The sequence below is a fragment of the Elephas maximus genome, chromosome 14, assembly GCF_024166365.1.
Source record: "Elephas maximus indicus isolate mEleMax1 chromosome 14, mEleMax1 primary haplotype, whole genome shotgun sequence".
In the NCBI taxonomy this organism is placed as follows: Eukaryota; Metazoa; Chordata; class Mammalia; order Proboscidea; family Elephantidae; genus Elephas; species Elephas maximus.
In genome coordinates, this window is record NC_064832.1 from 19,552,326 (window position 1) to 19,574,932 (window position 22,607).

Sequence of the window (22,607 nt, forward strand, 5' to 3'; positions counted from 1 at the left end):
TGGCAACTTTTAACTGTTTATTAAAAGTTGTTATGACTACAAATTACACATTGTCTATGTATCTTATAAATATGTATCAATAAAATCATGAATTGATCGTGTTCAGATCAAGTTCCATGTAACTATCAAAAATTAATGGTGAGCAAGTATATCAATAATTGTCAGAGCTTAATGCATTACCAATAAATAAATAATAGTTACCTTTACAAATGCAACAATTTTCAAGGAGATTGTTGCTAAATATAAGGAGTTCATCACAAAGTCCATTAGATTCCACCAATCATGGATGTAATCTTGGAGTCCACCATCCCACATTTGTTTAATTTCTCCCCATATAAAACCTGCAATTATAGAAAGAGTCATTGTAAGTGTGATTTTAACCAAATTACAAAAAAAAAAAATCACTGAAAAAAGACATATACAATTCAACAACGATAGTATCTTAAAGCTGCAAGAGACAATACAGTGTCATAAATATGATATTGTAGATACATTAATACAAGAAGAGACCATAAAGTTATTCTAGTTGCAATGCATGTTTTTACAGGTGAGAATATTGAGTCCCAGCCACGTTTTAAAACTTTCAGAAGGATCTTGGCTATGTGGAGAGGATGCTGTTAGAGCAGCCTTATTTTCTTCTCGTTGTTTGAAAATTTCATAAGACTGTGCAAGATTTGAATCAAATTGTAATTTCATTATAACTATGTTTTTCTCTCACGGAAAATATGTCATTTTCTTGTAGACATGTATCTTGAGCCATTTTTTAATCTTGCACAATCTTTGAGTCAAAATGGCTCAAAGATTCAAGAGCAACAGTGCAGCCGGTGAACGCAGCTGGCTCTAACAGTTCAGCAAGTGCTTTGTTGCTCTTTCTGGGACCCTCAGAAGTCTGACTGCAGCTCTCGAGAAAGGACAGTTACAACGCTCATCATAAATTATTAAAAGATCTTATATCAAGCAATAGTTGTAAGGCAATCTCCAGAGGAAATACAAAACCTTTTCTTTGATTATGGTGACATTTTAAACAGGAAATGTTTTCTTTTCAAATTCTATGAAAGACTTATTTTATTACTGTAGATCATTATTTTATTTCCATAATCTTATTAATTTTTTTATAAATCTATTTTTACAGCCAATGATGAGAGAGATATCAAAGTATCTGAGAATAAGGAAATACTAAAATTATAAATATGATATTGTAGCTAAGTTAATACAAGCAATGAGACTCCTTTAAAAATAAAAAAAATATATATAGTACATAATAAATATAATACAGAGTTCTATCTGCAGAAGATGTAGAAAGTTGGGAAACGTATTGCCTCTAATAACAAAAATAAGAAAAAGTCTGATTAACTACAAAATCTGATTACCTACTTTTCTTGAATCCATCAGAGAGCTGAGGTCATAGGGAAACAAAGCAGCCTGACCACCAAAGGAAGGCAGGTGCCTCCAAAGAAAGACATGTTGTTAGTGTTGGCTCACCAGTGGCAGAGCAGGAGGGAGAGACACTGGCACTACCAAGAGAGTAAAGAGAATTCAGCAAAGCTTTTTATACTGAAGTCTAAAGGCTGAGTGTGGGATAGCATGAGAGGATAGAATGCCATGGTCCTCATCAGTTGCTCACAAGAAAGACTGTGGTCCAGACTGTCCTGTGGAACCTCACAAAGCTCTACCAGGCTCTTCTCCCTTAAGAGCAAACTCTGCAGCCCTGGGGGGGAGGCAGGAAACAGTGCTGGGCCTGGAGTTTGTACCCATGTCGGAGGCTTCCTGCTACTGCGGTACGGCAGGAAACTGCTCTGCACATGACTTTTAAACATTGGCAAGTTTGGCTGCTGCAAAAAGGAGGCTGAGGGTCACTGACAAAGGCCAGCCCTCAACACTCACACAGAAGGTCTACCAAAGTCTGACCCTAGACCAGGATCTTTCTGTCCCTCATCACCAGGCTAACAAACACCAGGTAAGAAGCAGCAGCTGGCAACCACTGCAGAAGAGGCAAGAGTGTGAATAGAGACCACTCTGCACATAGGTGCACAGAGGAGGCCAAACACTGCAGGTGGAGAAGGAACTTTGGGACTATCCCTTCTTCCCACCCAAGCAGAAACATACGGTGCACTGAAGCTGACTGTAACAACAAAACCTAAACTCAGCCGAGCTAACTAGATTCTCTCAACCCTATGCTTCTGTTCTAGCAAAAGCTGCATATCCACTCTCAGGCATAAATTACCTCTGTCTCTAGTCTTCTCACATAAGGTCCACACAAAAGGGCGAGAATAAGCAACTCACTGTCAAGAGGCAATTTTTCAATAGCACCAGACTTAGAGATCACCTGTATGTCTCCATTATCAGAGAAGAAACTAACACAACCACGAATATTGTGTAAAATAGAACCGACACGCACGAACAAATTAGTAATTTGATCAGAGACTGAAACTATAAAAAAAAGAAAAAAAAATTTTTTTTTTTTTTTTAAATAAAAGACAGTAAATCAGAAATCTTAAAAATACAAATTATGGTAACAGAGAAGAATGACTATGACTAAAGCAGACACCACAGCCAAGTAAAAGGTTGGTGAACTTGTAGGTCAACAAGATTACTGAAACTTAAACAGAGATTTTTTTTTTAAGGGGTAAACAGTGCATTCAGCTAACACACATATAATTGGAATTCCAGAAGAAGTTATAGAAAAATGGAAAAGTTTGAGGAGATAATAACCAATAATTTCTCAACATAATAAAAGTTATAAGATAACATATGCAAGAAGCTCAGAGAACTACGGACAGAGCAACAGCAACAACAAAATAGTGAAAGCAGCCAAGGGGGGAGAAAAAGGCACACTGCATCTAAAAGAAGCAGGACAAGACTGACAGCAAACTTGTAAGGAATTGCGTAAGCCAAAAGACAATGTAGCGACATTTTTAAAGTGCTGAAGGAAAAAATAATAGTCAATACAGAGTTCCATGCACAGCACAAATAAAAAAAAAAATTTTTTTTTTTTTTAACAAATAGCTCTCATAAATGAAGGTGAAATAAAGACTTTCAGAAAACAAAAGGTGAGAGACACTTCATTATTATCAGCCCCATGCTACAAGAAATGCTAAAGGAAAATTTTTTAGTCTGAAAAAATATGACACTAAACAGAAACTTACATATATATAGCTTTATATATATTGAACCATTTCTGGAAGTAGATTACACATATATAATACATAATCTAACTCCAGAAATGGTTAAAATGAATAAAAAAATTTGTTTTCTCATTTTGAATTTCTCTAATAGATAAATGATTATCTCTAGTAGCAATGTATTCTGGGTTTATAACAGACAGCTGAGAGAGAAATTTGCAGCATACTACCATCATGATCCTACACCACACATACACACACACAAAAAAATTTTTTTTACACACAAAGCAGGATAATATTATTTGAAGTTAGACTGTGATAAATTAAAGCTTACATTGTGAATCCTAGGGCAGCCTTTAAAAAAATTTTTTTAATTTATGAATAAAGAGCCAGAAATAGGAATAATATGAAGTTAAAAAAATACTCATTAATCCCAGAACAGGAAGAAAAAAAAAAAAAAGGGAGAATGTAACCAAGAACAGTTGGAGCAAATAGGATAAACACTAGTGATGGGGTAGATTTTAAATCCACCAATATCAGTAATTACATGAGTGAAAATGATCTATGGTCTAAACACACTAATTAAAAGACAGGTATGGTCATAGAGGATAAGACTAAAACACAACTAACTATATGCCACATCAAATTCATTAATAGGTTAAAAGCAAAGGAATAATATAACCGTGAAACACAAAGAAAAAGCAAGTTGACTTGGCCGTATCAATACCAGTGAGCAGATTCCAGAGGGCTGGCAGGGTGACACAAGAATCACAAGTCAATTCACCGAGAAGCCAGAACAACCCCAAACGCGTGTGTGGCTGACCAGAGAGCCTCACAACACAAACCGCCAGCGTTATCAGAGGTGAAATACGCGATAAGTGCACACACTGTTATCATTGGAGCCTGGAGCATTCTCCTCTTTACAGTCAATAGGATCAGCAGACAGAAACTTGGTAAGGACATGTAATACCTGAGCAACACTATCAACCAACTTGACAACAGCAGAATACCCATTTTTTTGAAGTGCGCTTAGAACGTTCACCAAGATAGACCCTATTGTGAGCCATCAAATAAAACTCAATGTATTTATACAAATTGAAATCATACAAAGTATGTTCTCTGACAGCAACAGAAATAAACGACAAATCAATAGTGAAATGTATCTGGAAAATCCACAAATATTTGAAATTAAACAAAATGGTTCCAAAAAGTCTTGAGTCAAAGAAAAATTCACAAGAATTCTTAGGAAATAATTTGAAATGATAGAAAATGAAAATACAACATGAAAATCTTTGTGTGATGCAGACAAAGCAGTGCTTAGAGTGAAAATTATAGTTTCACATTTTTTTTAGAAAAGAAAAAAGCCTCAAATCAGTGACATAAACTTCAACTATGACACTATGAAAAAAAGAAATTAAACCCAAAACAAGCAGGACAGAAATACCGAAGATAAGAACAAGAATCAATGAAATTTGATACAAAAAAAGAGAATATCAGTAAAAACAAAGTCTTGTTTTTTGAAATGATCAATAAAATTGATAAACATCTGTCCAGACTAATCAAGAAAAAAAAAGAGAAGATATAAATCTTCAATATCAGAAATGAAACCCTGGACATCAACACAGAAATAGAGTAACCTGAGTAATCCTATACTTACTAAATACAATTCATCCACAGTTTAAAACTTTCCAGCCCCGCCCCCCCCCCCCAAAAAAATCAGGCCCAGTTGTATTCACTGGTGAATTCTACCAAACACTTAAGGAAGTAATACCAGTGCTAATCAAATTCTTACAAAAATAGAACATTTTCGAGGCAGGACTACTCTGAAAGAAAAATCAGACAAAAATATTATCAGTAAAGAAAACTACATGCCAACAATCTTCATAAATATGCACAAAAATCCTCAACAAATATTAGTTAAATATAAAAAAACCAAATCAAACCCAGTGCCGTCATGTCGATTCGGACTCATAGTGACCCTATAGGACAGAGTAGAACTGCCCCATAGAGTTTCCAAGGAGCGCCTGGTGGATTCGAACTGCCGACTCTCTGGTTAGCAGCCGTAGGACTTAACCACTATGCCATCAGGGTTTCCTAGTTAAATACAGTGGTATATAAAAATGATAATAAACCATGACCAAGTGGTGTTTTCCGAAGAATGCAAAGTTGTTTCAACATTTAAGAATCAATTAATTCAATTTATGGTATCAACAGATTATTAAAAAAAAAAAACAAAATAAAAAAAACAGCAGGTAATCGTACCCACAGAAGAAAAGGGAGGCCCTAAGAGGCAGTGTGAAGATGTTTTCCAACTAGTTAGTGAAAATACCAGGAACAGGATCTGAATCTCCCTTAGTGCAGGGCTCCTGGGATATACATATCCCAATTCCCTGAGACTGAGAGATGTCCGCATGCAGCAGTGACTGGACAAATACATTTCAAGTTGATTTCCAGTGGGAGGCCCAGCAATCAGAACTGGACTGTGTCAGATGGTCAGGTGTCAGGCTAAGCTCAACCAGTACTCAGCTTAGTCACCTTAACCAATTAGTCCAGCCCCTCCAGGTTTTAGTAATGAGAGGTTTGGGTTATATGACCTTCAAGCAGTATGATTCTACTGCAACTGTATAAATTCCCAGGTATTGCTTCCTCCTGTTCAGATTATCAGAATTTTACTAAAATCATTCACCACAATAGCTGCCACCAAAAATCAAAAACTGTCCTGTAGAAGCAGGTACAGGCATGCTCTGGTCTGTGCTAAAAAGCAGAAAGTGAATCTTTGAGAGGAAAATGATATAAAGACAGCTTCAGGCATAACGTAAAGAAGAATTCTCTGGCAATCAGAGTAGTTCCAAAACTGGAATGGATCACCCTGAAAAGTACAGATTCCAATCCAGAGCCTGGAATAGCTTCCATAAGTTATATTCCAGAGAAATTCTAGCAATGAGTGGAAACCTAGTCTCTCTGCTCTCTAAAATTCTTTTCAACTCTATAAACCTGTGATTCTGTCGGTTTCAAATTTGTATATATTACTAAGTGAAATATATTTTAATGTACCTGCCAACCAACCAGAGCTGGTTTATATTTTATTTTCTTTTTCAGATTAATTGAGTTGTATCTATCCTTGTTTTGACCCGACTGGAAAGACAAATGTGACTATTAACAGTCACCAAAACAGGTAACTTCAAATATTTCATGCATAATCATGTAGAGGAAGGAGGACACTAATGGCTAAGTTGCTTCAGAAGGCAGAATGAGGGCCACTGGGAAGGAGTTATAAAGAAGCTCTGAGCTCAACACAGGCAATGTTTTAATGAGAATGCCTTAACATCTGAGTAGGCTTAGTTCTTATTCAATGGGTTCAACCGGAAGTTTAGACAATATGACCTAAGGTTTTCTCAGAAGATTAACAACAAAAATTCACAATCCTGACATGTTATAGTTCTTTTAGAGTTCACGAATGAGACATTAAATCTAACTTTCATGACCAAACAAAATCCTTCTTCAGTACTGACCTTTTCATGGGAAAAACAGAGATTCTGATGAAATTGAGGACCATGCTGCCATTTTTTTTTCCTTTTTACTTGAGCTGTAGATAACATTGCCAATTAATTCTCCTTGGGTAGTGGGGTTCGGGGTCATTTTTTTAAGGTTTTTTTTTTTTCTATAATTTATTTTATTTTCTTGTTGAGAACGTACACAGCAAAACATACACTAATTCAACACTTTTTGCATGTCTAATTCAGTGATACTGAATATATTCTTCTACTTGTGAAACCATTCTCACCCTCCTTTTCTGAGTTTTTCCTTCCACATTAACATAAACTCCCTACCCCCTAAGGTTTCTATCTAATATTTCAAGTTGTTGTTGTCAATTTGATCCCATATAGGTAGATCTTAAAAGAGCATGATGATCAAGACAGATATTTCTTACTAGTCAAGCTAAACTATTGTATGGTTTTAAAAAAAACTTCAGGGAGTATTTTTGGTTTAAGGTTTAAAGATGATCTCAGGGTAATAGTTTTGGAGGTTCATCAAGCCTCCATAGCTCCAGAAAGTCTGGATTCCATAAGAATTTGAAATTCTGTTCTGCATTTTCTCCCCTTTAATCAGGATTCTTCTGCAGAATCTTTGATCAAAGTGTTCAGTAATGGTACCTGGTCACCATCCAGTTCTGGTCTCATGGCAAAGGAGGCAGTTGTTCATGGAGGCAGTTAGCCACATGTTCCATATCTTCCTCCTACTCCTGACTCTCCTTCTTCCTCTGTTGCTCCAAGTGAATATAGACCAATTATCGTGTCTTGGATCACCACTTGCAAACTTGTTTTTTTTTTAAGCATCAGATTGGAGTATCACTTCACATAACTCAAGTCACGGCATACCTGTCTGATGGGTTTGATTTTTATTTGTTATGCACATGTTAGTGAAATACAACATTTCATCTCTTCTGGCAACACTCCTTGACTTTTTGGAGGACTAAGCCTTTAGGATCCCTGGTGGTGCAGTGGTTAAAGTGATTGACTGCTAACCGAAAGGTTGGCGAATCGAAATCACCTGCGGCTCTGCAGGAGAAAGACGTGGCAGTCTGCCTCTGTAGAGGTTCACAGATAGGCTGTAAAGCCATGGAAACCCTATGGGGTTGCTATGAGTCAGAACTGACTCAATGGCAGCAAGTTTTAAGCCTTTAGAAAAATTAGAGGATGCTACAGACTGACTGGTGGCATAGCGTTTAAGAGTTCAGCTGCTAACCAAAAGGTCAGCAGTTTAAACTCATCAGGTGCTCCATTGGAAACATGATGGGGCAGTTCTACTCGGTCCTATACGGTCCCTATGGATCAGAATCAACTCAATGGTGATGGCTAACGGTAACTGACTGACTGAAAAACACATTCAAATTATAAACTATTCCTGGTAACTAAAAAGCCTGAGAACAAAGCTTGCCGAAGCTTCTGCCACAAAACGTTTGTCCTGCTCTCACAATGGGAGCATTTTTTGAAGTTTCTTTCTGCTATGTATAAACAGATGACTTTGTTTACCAGAGTCGTATGAAGGCCTAATTATAAGCATTCATGTCAAGTCTGTGGGGAACCACAACGGAAAGATCACAGTGCAAATGAGTCAGAGAGCTTCCTTTTAAAAATATTTGTGGATGCCTGGAAGTTTTTACTGTTTTTATTCTACCTTTCCCATAACAGTTTTCACTCAGGGTTATTAGAGTTCTCTTATTATATCCTATGGTGTGGGGCTGCCTGTGAGGAAGAGATGGAGTTTGTTAGTAGGCAGATGCCACATTTAACAGGCCGAATTTCACATGAGAAATGTATGACTCTGTAAACACATCTCTCACCTTGCCTTTTCTTGGTGCCAGTGTTTACACAAAGAACAGACAACAACCTCAAATGAAAAGCAAACACCTTTTCACCTACAGCAGCCTCCAACAACCTATGATTCAGTCCGAAAGCTGGTCAGGGGATCTGACCTTGAAAGTCTCTGAATTCCCTGCTGTGGCATCAAACTGATGAAGATAAAAAAAAGAATTCCTCCCTGTTGGATTTTTTCAATCAGGGAAGAAAAAATAGTCGCTACTCAAAAATCTGCTCTGTCCAAAGAGAAATCTAAATGTAGTTATTTCACTCTGTTGAGATTCACATTTTGTTTTATCCCAAGTGGGATGAAGTTAAGGGACAGCTCCTACTGCCTCAGCATTGTAAAAAAAAAACCCCGATATTCACTCTTTAAAGAGAACTTAACAGAAAACTGTAGCCAAACTCTTTCCCCTAGGGCTTATTAAGAGGTGTCCAGACCATTTCTATTGCCATTCACCCATCCTTCCAACCTCTTGGTCTAGACAGAGCACTGGGAAGTGGAGCCACAAGGAAGCCTCGGAGTCATGGTGGTGCAATGTCTGTGCTGCGAGGGGGTACCAGAGGGAGGGAGAGATGGGTGTGATTATTCATCCACACAACTACTGAGGGAGACCCCAGGAAAATCATTTAGAAATACTGGTCATTTTTGTTGCAAGGAGAATTTGACATGTCACTTCCGGCTGGGCCATCAGTTTAGGCAGTTGGCTTGCTTCTCTCTTCCTGAGCCTAGCTTGGTAGGGACATGGAGGAAAGGTGGAGTTTGGAGGTATTGCAGCAGTGGGAGGTTGTACCTCCTGCCGTAGGGTGGCAAGATTGGGTGATGCTCCTGCGTGGAAAGTGCATACCACAGGGAGAACCTAGGGCTGAGCCATCTCACTGAGGCTCAAAAGGGCTGCCTGCCAGGGTCACAGGAGCCCAGCGGGGGTCAAGTGCTGGTAATGGAGTTGAGGGGGATTGGAAGAACAGCGCTAAGTCTCTGAATCAGAGAACTGTACGGTGTAGAGGCACTGCAGGCCCTCTAGAGAACCCCCACGCACCCTTCAGGAGAGCCAGTGCATCAGTGTCTGTTAAACAGGATCAGCCAGTGGGAAAGGTCTATGACCAGGCTCCAAGCTAAGGAATGAAGATGTCTAACTCTCCTGGTCATCCCTCTTGCCACCTGTAACCAATGAATGGGGAGCATAATGAGTCCGTGTCCCTCCTTCTATTCCAGTGATGGAGTTGAAGGATGAGTGAAAGATGGGTAATGCCAGATCCTTTGAGCCATGTGTCAGGCCTTTGTTGAGAAGGGGAGAGCTTTAAATGGAACATTGTTGTTGTTAACTGCCCTTGAGTTGGCCCACAGCTCAAGAAGACCCCATGAGTAGAGTAGAATTGTTCCATAGGGTTTTCTTGGCCATAATCTTTACAGAAGCAGATCACCAGGCCTTTTCTTCTTCAGAGCCTCTGGGTGGATTCAAACCACGAATGTTTAGGTTAGCATTCGACTGCAAACTGCTTGAGCCACTCAGGCTTGTAAATGGAAAATAAGATTTTTAAACTGAATTGGGCCTACTTTTTAATAATTCGAAGTTTCAGGAAACTGATGATTTCTACTAGGGATGTTATTAAGAGACAGGAAAAGGATATTTGATTCAAGGCAGCTGGGGAAAGAGATTGAAAGAAGTAAAAACCATTTCATGTTTAGATTCTAATGAGTTGAGATTCCTTAGTAAAATTGTTACATGAATATAGAATCTAGCCTCTAGAATTGGTTCTCAGTCTTCACTGTTTAAAGACCCCTGGAAATTCTGAACCAGTCAGCCTAGAAGAGAATGAAAGAACTCTGAATTTTTCATAAATATCCAAAGCGACTATGATTGTAGTCAGCAAACCACAATTCAAGAAACACTGACTTAAAAGGACAGTGAGAGGTAATACATGCTGGGAGACACCTAAAAACTCCTAAACTGGTATGGTTTTAACACCATCATTTTAACATTTAAAAAAAAAAGCAAAAACAAATCAAACCCGTTGCCATCGAGTGGATTCCAACTCATAGCAAACCTATAGGATAGAGTAGAGCTGACCCCATAGGGTTTCAAAAGAGAGGTTCATGGATTTGAACCGTTCACCTTTTGGTTAGCAGCCAAACTCTTAACCACTGCCCCACCCACGTTCCTTTTAAATTTTAGAGAAAAAATATTAGGAATATACAATTCAGGGAGTACATATTTTCAAAGTATGCCAAAAAAGGATTTCTTGTCAGTTTTAGATTGAAACATAGATTGCAGAGCTTGAGAATTTTAGATCATCTGATAGCTATGACCTAAATACCTAAATATAGCTATTTAAAAATCAAAAGTTTCTGTCAATGCAATAGCATTCTTTTGATAGAATTTCTATTTAATTTGAAATTTTACATGAAAACTAAGAGATAAAATGTTAATGTAGATGCGAAACAAGTGAATAAATATTCCTTCAAGACTTTGCTCAGAAGCTGCCTTCTCAATAAGTAGCATTAGTTGCTCTGTATTTCTGAATGAGTGAATACTATTTTTTTCACTATGAAAATCACCACTTCCCAATTAATATAAGTTTCTGACTATTTTTAAAATAATAATATACAAAGTAAATATACTTACCTCTTTACATTTTCCTGAATGACCTCCTCCAAGCACACACATATACACACACCGATAAAAAATTTAAAAATAATTTCCTTGGACACAAGGACATTTAACTTTAGGTCTTAGTAACTGGATCCATAGAAACCAAAAAGGAAACATCTCAAGTTCGTAGCAAAGGGCTTTATTCCTTTTTCTTGAAATGCTTCTTTCAGCCTTAGGTAGCCACTTGTATAACATGTGTGTTTTAGATTGGGGATAGGTGTGCTAGAGGTGGTGGTGATGCAGGGTGGTGGTAGTGATAAATTTGTTGTGTCTGAAAATATTACTTTCAAGGTTAAATCATATCAAATATTCCTCTAAAAGAATGTTACATCTATAAAGAATCGTAAACATTGTCCATTCAAACTTAACCTGTGTAAAGATCTATACTGGCGAATAGAGGCAGAGAAAATACGAAGGAAGTCTTGTATGGGGACTTGAGTTTCTGTGCTGTTTTTGCCTCCTTTAATTCTCTCACGGAAACCCGGGTAGCATAGTGGCTAAGTGCTATGGCTGCTAACCAAAGGGTCAAAAGTTCAAATCCCTGGGCACTCCTTGGAAACTCTATGGGGCAGTTCTACTCTGCCCTATAGGGTCGTTATGAGTCGGAATCGACTTGATGGCACTGGGTTTGGTTTTTTTTGGTTTAATTCTCTCACACTTCTGGGGCAGTCTTTCTGAGAGTTTAAAGGTTCTATCTCTGGAGTTATACTGACTGGAGTTTGAATCTAGGATCTACCACTTATGAGCGTCCCTGGGTAGCGCAAACGGCTAAGAGCTTGACCACTGACTGAAAGGTGACGGTTTGAACCCAACCTGGGCACCTTGGAAGAAAGGCTTGATGATATGCTTCTGGAAGGTCACAGCCTTGAAAACCCTATGGAGCAGTTCTACTCTGCAAACGTGGGTTGCCATGAGTCGGAACTGACTGGATGGGAACTGGTTTTTGTTGTTGTTGTTTTCCTCTACCACTCAACCCTGGACTAATGATCTAACCTCTCTAAACCTGTTTTCTTGCCTGTGAAGTTGGATACTAACATCCCTTACTATGTGGAGTTATTGTGAAGTGGGAATGAGTTAGTGCCTACTAACTTCATAGTTTGTGCTGTTATTACTTCTATCACTACTACCACTATTATTGTTATTATTGTGAAGTAACAAAACCACTCCCAGCACCCCTCCAGCCTTTCACTGTGACTCTCCTGCTCTTGGTGTCTACATTTCTCTCTTCCCTTGAACCATCTAACCCATGATGCTAAACATTCTCTCAAGGTTGATGGATTTCATTTTTGATTTATTAGATTTTTATTGCATTGCATTGGCCTTAAAGACTTCATTTTCTCTCCAATAAAGAATTAATTTACTCAGCATTACTAGTGCACAATAAATAAAATTTACATAAATATTTTGTTGTTTTAGATTCTAATGTGTTAGCCTTATTAACTCCCTAAAGGTGGCCTTAACATATTTATTTTTTTTCCTCACAGATAAACAGGAAAATGAGGATCATATGTCACACTGCAATGACTAGCTGGTTTTCCTGCCAATTAAAATATCCTGGTTAAATTAATGAATAGGTGTTCTGCAGCTGTGTTTGAGTGTCTCTGTGTCTGTTGGTAGCTTGCTGAGGTTGTTAGGAAAAGGGAAGGGAAAGGTTATAGAATTGCTTCTTATAACTACAACGATATCTTTTGTAGCTGTTTGAGGGGATGGACAAGGTCCTTCTTACCTGGGGCCTGAGATTCAGAAAGTCAGGGGCTTTGGTAATTCAGGGGTAAGGCTCAAAGAATGAGCACTTGAAGCCATATGATATTAGCGCTTATTAGAAAAAGAAAAAAGATGAAGAAATGATCATAAGAAAGGAAGAAAAAAATATGTATGATTGGCTCTTCTATAATCATTTATCTAGATGAGAATGAGATCACCATTTTTCATTTTACGTCTTCATTTTGGCAGGCCTTGTTGAAATTTTCAGATTTCTTATTATCAACCTTTCAAAATATAAAATAAATCATGGAAATGAGAGGCCAATTTTGTTAGCAAAAAATTGCTACAAACTATGTGTCATAGGCAAAATGTATAATCCGGATGTTACGAGCAATTCTTAGCTTGTGCCTAGGAATTCACTGAAAGCCATTTTTAGCAGAGTCCCATCTCTCCCTGTGATACATCTCTTCCTCCGCTCAGCCTTACCCTCGTGCTCAGTGCACTCAGATTTGTATACTGTTTAATTATGGCCTATTTTTAGGTGCACACATAATGCCAAGCCAGTGCAGCAACCATTTTGTTTTCTCATGGGGAACAAACATTACCTGCTTTATTAAAGTGATAGGAAAAAAAAAAAAAAGAAACTCGCTGCCATCAAGTTGATTCCGACTCATAGTGACCCTATAGGACAGAGTAGAACTGCCCCATAGGTTTCCAAGGAGCAGCTGGTGGATTTGAACTGCAGACCTTTTAGTTAGCAGCTGAGGGCTTAACCACTATGGCACCTGGCCTCCATTAATGTGATAGCCTTCACTAAAGTTCTACTTCTTTTGTAAAAATGTAGTTTCCTAACTTTTTGCTAAGCTAATTAGTTAAGACTACACCTGGATATTTCATATACGCGTACTTTTCTTGTGCACGGAGATAAGCTATGACACAAACTTCATTGTTACAGTTGAGTTTATCTTGGAATCTGAGGAAAATCCGCACAGGTTTTGGAGGATGCCTGAAAACTAGAACCCGGCTTTTTTTTTTTTTTTTTTGGTCCTGTTTTTCATATTTGACTCCATATTATCTCCAGAAATAATCTTTATTTGGGATAAAACTGCTACTATAATTTAGATGAATTGTCATAGTGTACATTATACATGTAAAATGCTATATTTAATTTATATGTAAATTTATGTAAAAAGGAATTAATCTTATGATTATTTTACATTAGATTTAAACGGAAACTTAGAGATCATTCAGTTCATATCCCTAGTATTTTTTTAACATGTTAAAAATTCAACCCGAGTAAGTTAACCTCTTAACCTCAGGGCAAAGCACGGCATAGATGTAACCAGTCTCTGATCTTATGGCCCCAGGTACCTTCTAATCCATCATTTAGTCTTTCAGTCACATTTTCTCTCCAGACACTTGAAAAGTCTATAGGTCTATTATCAGGATCATGTGAATTCTTGATTGTTTTACTTTTTATATTGGTTTAATTTTTACTCTAGTTTCAATGGATAATTTGACAGTCTGAGAAATACATTGGTGTCTATTTGTCTAGAAGGGGTTTCTAGGTGGTACAAATGGTTAAAACACCTGGCTGCTAACCAAAAAGTGGTAAGTTTGAGTCCATCTAGAGGCACCTTGGTGATCTACTTCCAAAAAAATCAGCCACTGGAAATGCTACAGAGAACAGCTCTGCTCTGACATACGTGGGGTCCTCATGAGTTGCATCAACTCCAAGGCCACTGGTTTGGTTGTGGTATCTGTCTAGAGTCTACCTATCTATTGACAGAGTTCTAGCTGAATTATCTATGATTAATTTTCTCAGTTGGTTAAGTATGATCCCTTTATGAAGATTTTAGATTTCTTTGTTTATATGCCAAAGTTCATCCTGTTAGCAAATATCTGTAAGAAGGCCTCTTGAGGCTGACTGATGGAAGAAGCCTAGCTAACCTTTCACGTAGGCAAGTCTGAAGGAAAATCTTCATAGGATGATGAGTCACAACTTCTCAATGACACCACAGTGGAGGGATATAAGAATCATTGTAGACTGTTTTCTAAAGATGTAAAACTCAACAGACTGTAACTTAAAAAGCCAACAAAATATTTAACTTCAACAGAAAAGATACTGACAATAACATAGAAACATCATTCTGCATTGTACAAAAATCACAAGACACCCCAATCTGTGATGCTGAATCGATTTCTTATTGCTGAAACACAGCAAAGTATGTAAAGGAAAATCCCAAGCAAATCCATGCTTCTTACAGTGATAAAGGGATTGATTTCAGAGGCTAGACTCTAAAGCTGGAGAATTTTTCTACTCAGCAAGTGCAATTTTATGATAGAAATATATAAAACAAGTAAAGAACAAGTCTTTTTGTGATTACAAACAAAATGGGAGCTGTAAAAGTAAGCTTTTCTCACAAATTGAGATATCATACGTCTGGGACATCCCCTGAAGATTGAAAGTAAATTGAGTGCAAATAAAAAATATTACTTTATATGAGTAGCTCACAGGGATGACAGGTTGAAAATCTAAGTGGATTCAAGAAGATCTGAGAAAAATCCATGAATAGAATTGCAACCTCTTATTGGGGAAATTAATATGATTGGGGGGACATGTTCATAACCATTTGAGATTAGAAGTAAGTCACACCCTTTTTCTTAAGTCTTGTTATCATACATCAAGAATCTTACTGGTGCACACATAACTGAAAAACTGTGAAATGTGATGTTAAGAAACAAGTTCACAAACTTTACCAGATGGCAGAACTGGGTAAGACAATATGGAAGACTCATTAACACAGTCATCATCTCAGACCATCCCTTTTGTCTATATCACACTTTTTGTAAAAGGTTAAAACATTCCTACCCTTATGTCTTTATACCCCACACCCTTCCATCTACCCCGATCAAGAAAAAATGGTCAATTTTCTCTGCCTTAATAATAGTGACACACATCACTATTATTATCATTAATGGTAGAACTCAGGGGGACTGTAGACATCATCTACCCCAAGCCTTCCATTTTACAGAGAACACCTTGAAATCCTGAGAGGTTTAATGGTCTTTTAGTGGTAGAACCTGGGTATGAATTCAAGCCCGGAGTGTTTTCCACAACACTCCAATAACATAGAGTGTACCCCTTAAAATTAAGGATCTTGTAAAGCACTTAGAACTTTGATAAGAGGCACAGTATTTCCCAGACCTGATAAACAATGTATCTGTTTTGAGATATCTATTTGATACATAAACATTATCCTTCTCAGTGCCTGTTATTTAAACAAGATGATCATTGAATTGTATTTTTTTGATTCTAAAAAATCTCTTTTCATTCTAAAACTTCACAGCTAAATTGACTCTCTAAAGCCAGAAATTTTTTTCTTTAGCAGGTATTACACTTGCCTGGAATTCTAATTTTCACAATTAAATCTATACATTTTCAACCACCGGCAGTGGTTAGGATGTGATTTCTTCTAGTCGGCTTTCGTGGGCTATTCTGCTGTAAAGTTTGCATGTAGGAGGCTGCCAGTGACAGTGTTAATTGTACAACTTATTAAAAGTTTAGAGCTTTCATTTTTCTTTATACCATTTACCATTTTCTGACATTATCTCTTTATTTCTTATCTATCTCCTCCAAGAGAATTTAAGTTTCTTAAGGGCATAACTTTGCTTTTTTTTTTTTTACTTCATTATTACCCTGAACCAGGCTGACTGTATAGAAAGGGCTCCACAAATTTTTATCAACAGCAGAAACGAAAGACTGGAAACACTATACCCGCTTATGCTGCATTGCACTATATTTCAAAATGAAATATTCAATATTTCTTTTGGGACATCAGGATTTTGGGACAGTCACTGTAAGTTACCCATAATGAGAAACTTAAATTCCTAAACTATTCTTTAAAAATTTTTCCAAAGAAATTTTTTATGAAGCAAACTCCATAAAAAACATGAGTGATGAGAGATATTTAATTTAAATTGAGACAAGCAGGGTAATTTTATCTTTTATATCAGCTGCAATGTCATAATTATTTTATTTGAAAGGACATTTACAGATGATCTAATTCTTCCTTATAATTTAAGCAAGATCGTGCTTAATGCACTTGGGACTAATGAGAATCTACTCTATTTCAAAGTTTACTTGAGAAGGTAAAATTTTCTTTTGTCAGTAACATACATAACGCATTTCGAGCCTTGTCCCTATGAAATTTTCTTATTGCCAGTACTTAGAGTATTTATAATCTTTAAAATTGAAAAGTGTATCTATCTCAGATTCAGATAGGCTGTCTTTTTGTTTTTCCTGCCTTTCCCTCATTTTACAGCCTCTTCGGCAGTTTTGACAGATAAGCCAAACTGATCAGCTCAGGTTGTGAATCATGAAATTTTTCACAGATTTCCTATCACTAAATGATGAGATGGATGTGATATCAGAGAGACTTAAAAGGATGAGCTAAATTGAGAAAATGTGATTTCTCAGCAAACCACAGCAGGATAGAGGAAGGAATCAGTAAAATTGAAGTTTCAGCCATGGCTATAATAAGAACAACAACAAAAAAAACCCAAGGAAAACAAGGTTTTCACTAGCTCCTTTAAATTTTTCTACCTTACTAATTAATGCTTGCTGCAGATACAAATCATTTTTTTTTTGTATGATAAAAAGACAGAGAAGGGGTATGCTCTACTGTTTAATTTCCTATTTTTTGATCTAATATCTAATTTTAAATAGATTGATTTTTTTTGTCATTTTAACATTTTTCGAGGTACCATTTGGTGACATTAAGTTCATCATGTTGTGCAGCCATTCGCTGTTTCCAAATTTTCTGTCAAATGTGATTTTTAAAAATGCTTAGTTACTTTATGTATGATATACTAATTCTGTAAAGTGATTTGTACTTGTCTTTTAAAAAGCATATAAATTAAGAAAATTATGTCAGTGATACATGTTGAAAAGGTTTGAAAGTCAAAGAAACAAACAAAAACAGTCATACTTGGGATGTAAAGCCATTAAAATCCGGGATACTAACACTGAAGTTTGCATTTCCTAGGCTCCACCGAGGAGCAGGTCCACTTCAGCTTATAACATATTTATTTCAATTTGGTGATTAGGGATTGGAGCTACAATAGTCAGACCCTGTGTTAAACATTCTTGTGTCCCAAACTCTAACAACTATTCTTCACTAAGCAACAAAATGCCATGGCAGTAACACATTTTTATGATATTTTCTATAGTAATATAATTTACCCAGGACCCACGGTAATATCATCCACTCGACGATGGTTGGTGGTGGCCCTTGCCTGTTCAAGTCCGACCTGTCAATGTGCTGAGAGGCAAGCAGAAGCAGGAACAAAAATGTCAAATAGGAAGCTGTGTGGCAGATGAACTTGATAAACGGCTTTCTGATGAACAGTCCAAGTGGGCTTTTAGGAGCTATCAGGTAGCACACAGAGAAGACAGGAAAAAGAAGTCCTATTATGAAACACGTCACCATCTTCACTGCCCAGTGTCTTCTCCTCCAGCCTGGAAACTCATCATACCAGCGAGATGCAAGCAGCTGCTGACAGTTGGGCTGGGCAACGAACTAAACAGAAAGAAAAGCAAAAGTCAATGTTACATTTCATGGCTTCAATTCAATAACAACCACACAGGTTTTAAGTGCTAATCTTTAAAGATAGAAGCTCTGCTTTAATAATTGTACATTTAAACAATCATGAAGTGTTTTAAGTCATTTGTGAATAAAGTCTATTTATTGAGCATTTATTATACCAAGGCACAGTGCTAAGGGTTTAGCGAGAAGCAACAAAAGTAAAAAAAAATGCTATGCTTCCATCTGAGGAAGAGGAATAGAGCTGTGGAATATAAATATGCATAGGATATGCATAAGTGAAAAAATCAGTTTAATGATGAACGTATTTGGCAATGGTTAATGGAGATGGTTGAAAAACATAACAAATATATTTAATGTTACTGAACCTTACATGTGAAGATTGTTGAAATGACAGATGTTTTGTTACCTATATATTTACCACAAAAAAACAGTTTAAAAAGACGTACCAAAAAAAAAAAAAAAAACCAAACCTGCTGCCATTGAGTCAATTCCAACCCAGAGTAGAACTGCCCCATAGGGTTTCCAAGGAGGGCCTGGTGGATTTGAACTACCGTCCTTTTGGTTAACAGCCGTAGCTCTTAACCACTACGCCACCAGGGCTTCAAAAAGAAAAAAAGATATACTCATATACATAAATATATAAAATTGTATGTTTTCTATATTTTAATATATATATTGCTGTTAGGTGCTGTCCTTTCAGTTGCAACTCATAGTGACACTGTGTACAACAGAAAAAAAAAACACCGTCTGGTCCTTTGCCATCCTCACAATCCTTGTTAGGCTTGAGCCCATTGTTGCAGCCACTGACTTGTCAATCCATCTTGTTGAGGTTCTTCGTCTTTTTGCTGACCCTCTACTTTACCAAGCATGATGTCCTTCTCCAGGGACTGGACCCTCTTGATAACATGCTTCTTTGCTTCCAAGGAGCATTCTGGCTGTACTTCTCCCAAGATAGACCTGTTCGTTCTTTTGGCAGTCCATGGTATATTCAATAATCTTTGCCAACACCATAACACAAAGGCATCAATTCTTCTTTGGTTTTCCTTATTCATTGTCCAGTTTTTGCATGGATATGAGGCTATTGAAAACACTATGGCTTGGGTCAGTCTCACCATAGTCCTTAAGGTGACTTTTTTGATTTTTTTTTTAACACATTAAAGAGATCTTTTGCAGAAGATTTACAGAATGCAATGCATTGTTTGATTTCTTGACTGCTGCCTCCATGGGTGTTGACTGTGGGTCCATGTAAAATGACATCCTTGATAACTTTAAACTTTTCTCCGTTTATCATGATGTTGCTTACTGGTCCAGTTGTAAGGTATTTTGTTTCGTTTATGTTGAGGTGTAATCCATCCTGAAGGCTGTGGTCTTTGATCTTCATCGGTAAGCGCTTTGAGTCCTCTTCACTTTCAGCAAGCAAGGTTGTGTCATCTGCAGAACACAAATTGTTAATGAGTCTTTCTCCTATCCTGATGCCCCATCGTCTTCGTATAGTCCAGCTTCTCAGATTATTTGCTCAGCATACAGACGGAATAAGTATGGTGAAAGGATACAGTATTGATGCACTGCTTTCCTTCCTTTAAACCATGCGGTATCCCCTTGTTCTGTTTGAATGGCTGCCTCTTGTTCTATGTACAGGTTCCTCATAGCACAATCAAGTGTTATGGAATTCTCGTTCTTTACAATGTTATCCATAATTTGTTATGATCCACACAGTCGAATGCCTTTGCATAGTCAATGAAACACAGGTAAACATCTTTCTGGTATTCTCTGCTTTCAGCCAGGATCCATCTGACATCAGCAATAATATTCCTGGTTCCATGTTCTCTTCTGAATCAGGCTTGAATTTCTGGCAGTTCCCTGCTGATATACTGCTACAGCTGCTTTTGAATGATCTTCAGCAAAATTTACTTGTGTGTGATATTAATGACACTTTTCAATAATTTCTGTATTCTGTTGGATCACGTTTCTTTGGAATGGGCAAAAATATGGATCTCTTCCGGTAGATTGGCCAGGTAGCTATCTTCCAAATTTCCTGGCACAGAGGAATGAGCACCTCCAGTGCTGCATCCATTTGTTGAAACATCTCAGTTGGTATACCATCAATTCCTGGAGCCCTGCTTTTTGTCAATTCCTTCAGTGCAGCTTAGACTTCTTCCTTCAATACTATCGGTTCTTGATCTTTTGATACCTCCTGAATTGGTTGAAGGTTGAACAATTTTTTTTTTGGTGCAGTGACTCTGACTATTCCACTTCCATTTTCTTTTGATGCTTTCTGCATCATTCAATACTTTCCTCATAGAATCTTTTAATACTGCAACTCGGCTTTGGAATTTTGTCTCCAGTTCGTTCAGCTTGAGAAATGCCAAGTGTGTTTTTCTCTTTTGGTTTTCTAACTTCACATCTTTGCACATTTCATTATAATGCTTTACTTTGTCTTCTTGAGCTGACCTTTTGTCAAACAGTATTTCGAATACCAGCAGGGTGACCCTTGGTGGACAGGTTTCAGTGGAGCTTCCAGACTAAGACAGAACAGGAAGAATGGCCTGGTGATCTACCTCTGAAAATTATTCAGTGAAAACCCTGTGGATCACAATGAGAATGAATACTGTTTGTGTTTATGAGATAAAAGGACACAGTTACTCTTTTGTTCCCTTCCCTATCCCTCTTCATATAATATCAAGACCAACTGTTTCTGAGAAAATTAAATCAAACAAAACCCTGAGAATTAGGAGATCAATTTTTACCTTTTTTCAAGAATCAAAAGTTGATATCACAGAACTGAGCCCTTCCTCTACCATGTCAAGTTATGTAGCTAAATAATTTAAATGAAGGGTTATATTTGTTTCAAATGTGTTAAATCCTATAAACAGCCAATTTTTTAATTTTAGTCTTAAGTCAAGAATAAGATCATTTCTTTTTATGATCTTTAATCTCTTTTCTTTCCACCAAACTCCTTTTTGCCTTCCTGACAACGGCTTCTCAGACTATCTTGGCTAACAAATTTCCTGGGTTCAAAAAAATATGCAGTTGTTAATTATCTGTTCACTTTAGGTTGGAATGAAATTAGCTATTCTGCAAGGGAGAGTAAAAAGTCCCATGTTTTGGAGACAGCAGAGCCCACACAGTAACTCAGCCACCAGCTAGTGCTGTCTGCTCCACCTTGTATGGCAACAGAGCAGGGAGATAACCATAAATGACACTTCAGAGCCAGGAGAGCAAGCAGTTCTCTATCATCTGCCACACTTTCATAAAGCACGGAAGCAACATTAGGATTAAGTGTCTGTCTAAAGGAGGTCATTCTTTGGCATCATTTTCACTCTTTGTCCCCCACTTGCTCACCTAATCCTCACTGATGCTCACTGATTAAATGTTTGCCATGCTTCTCCCATGCCGGACCTGCTTGCCAGCCCCTCTGCCATTATTCTAATCTAGGTCCTTGATTTCTCAAAAGAGTTCTTGAACGAATGGCTTCCTTCTTTGCTTTTTTCTTTTAAATCAGTTATGATCCTAAAATGAGGAATATATCATTTCCTCACCCACATCATCATTTTCAGGATTTCCACTTGCCATGTTGCTTGCTCACATCCTCGTCGCTAATAAGCTTCCCAAGTAAATGCACATTCTAATCTGTAAGAGGGGCAGTGGTGTGGTTCAGTGGTAGAATTCTCCCCTTCCATGAAGGACATGCAGGTTTGATTCCCAGCCAATGCACCCAACATAAGGATCATGCATGACTAGGGGGCATTTCATTCTGTTGTGCACGGGGTCACCAAGAGTTGGGGCCCTACTGAACTGAACAGATCTAACAGCAATAATTTCAGGCCTAAGTTAAGAAAATGAATCTATTTTCTGTTCAAGTCTATTAGAACTCAGAAGTTCTCCTCTCAAATTATGTACCATACTGCTGAGATGGTGGGTCTTGTAAAATGCAAATTTAGTTGTGTCTTTTTCTCATTTTAAATCTACAGTGTTATTTCATAGTGTCCAGGAAAAAAAACCAAGGTTTCTCCATGGACTGCAGGGCCCTTAGCTCCTTTACTGCTACCCTCTTTCTTCCCAGCTTTGTACATTTATACCTCAGGTGTACAAACCACTCAGAGTGCTCACCATACCAGGGTTTTTCCCGTAGTTCCTTTAGTGGTAGGTTTGCATATG

General features: G+C 37.5%; 1 protein-coding gene across 8 annotated transcripts in view; it reads right to left on the reverse strand.

The window, feature by feature from the left end:
* TRPC4 (transient receptor potential cation channel subfamily C member 4) overlaps positions 1-22,607 on the reverse strand; it is a 385,590-nt gene that overhangs the window by 63,162 nt on the left and 299,821 nt on the right. For 7 of the 8 annotated variants that reach the window (XM_049853360.1, XM_049853359.1, XM_049853358.1 and 4 more), the window contains exons 4-5: positions 18,086-18,422; positions 202-341 (exon numbers count right to left, since the gene is read on the reverse strand). In XM_049853360.1, the coding sequence (XP_049709317.1) occupies positions 202-341; positions 18,086-18,422 (477 nt within the window). Of the gene's footprint in view, positions 1-201; positions 342-18,085; positions 18,423-22,607 lie in introns of those variants that run through there. The other variant, XM_049853362.1, reaches the window with a different exon arrangement.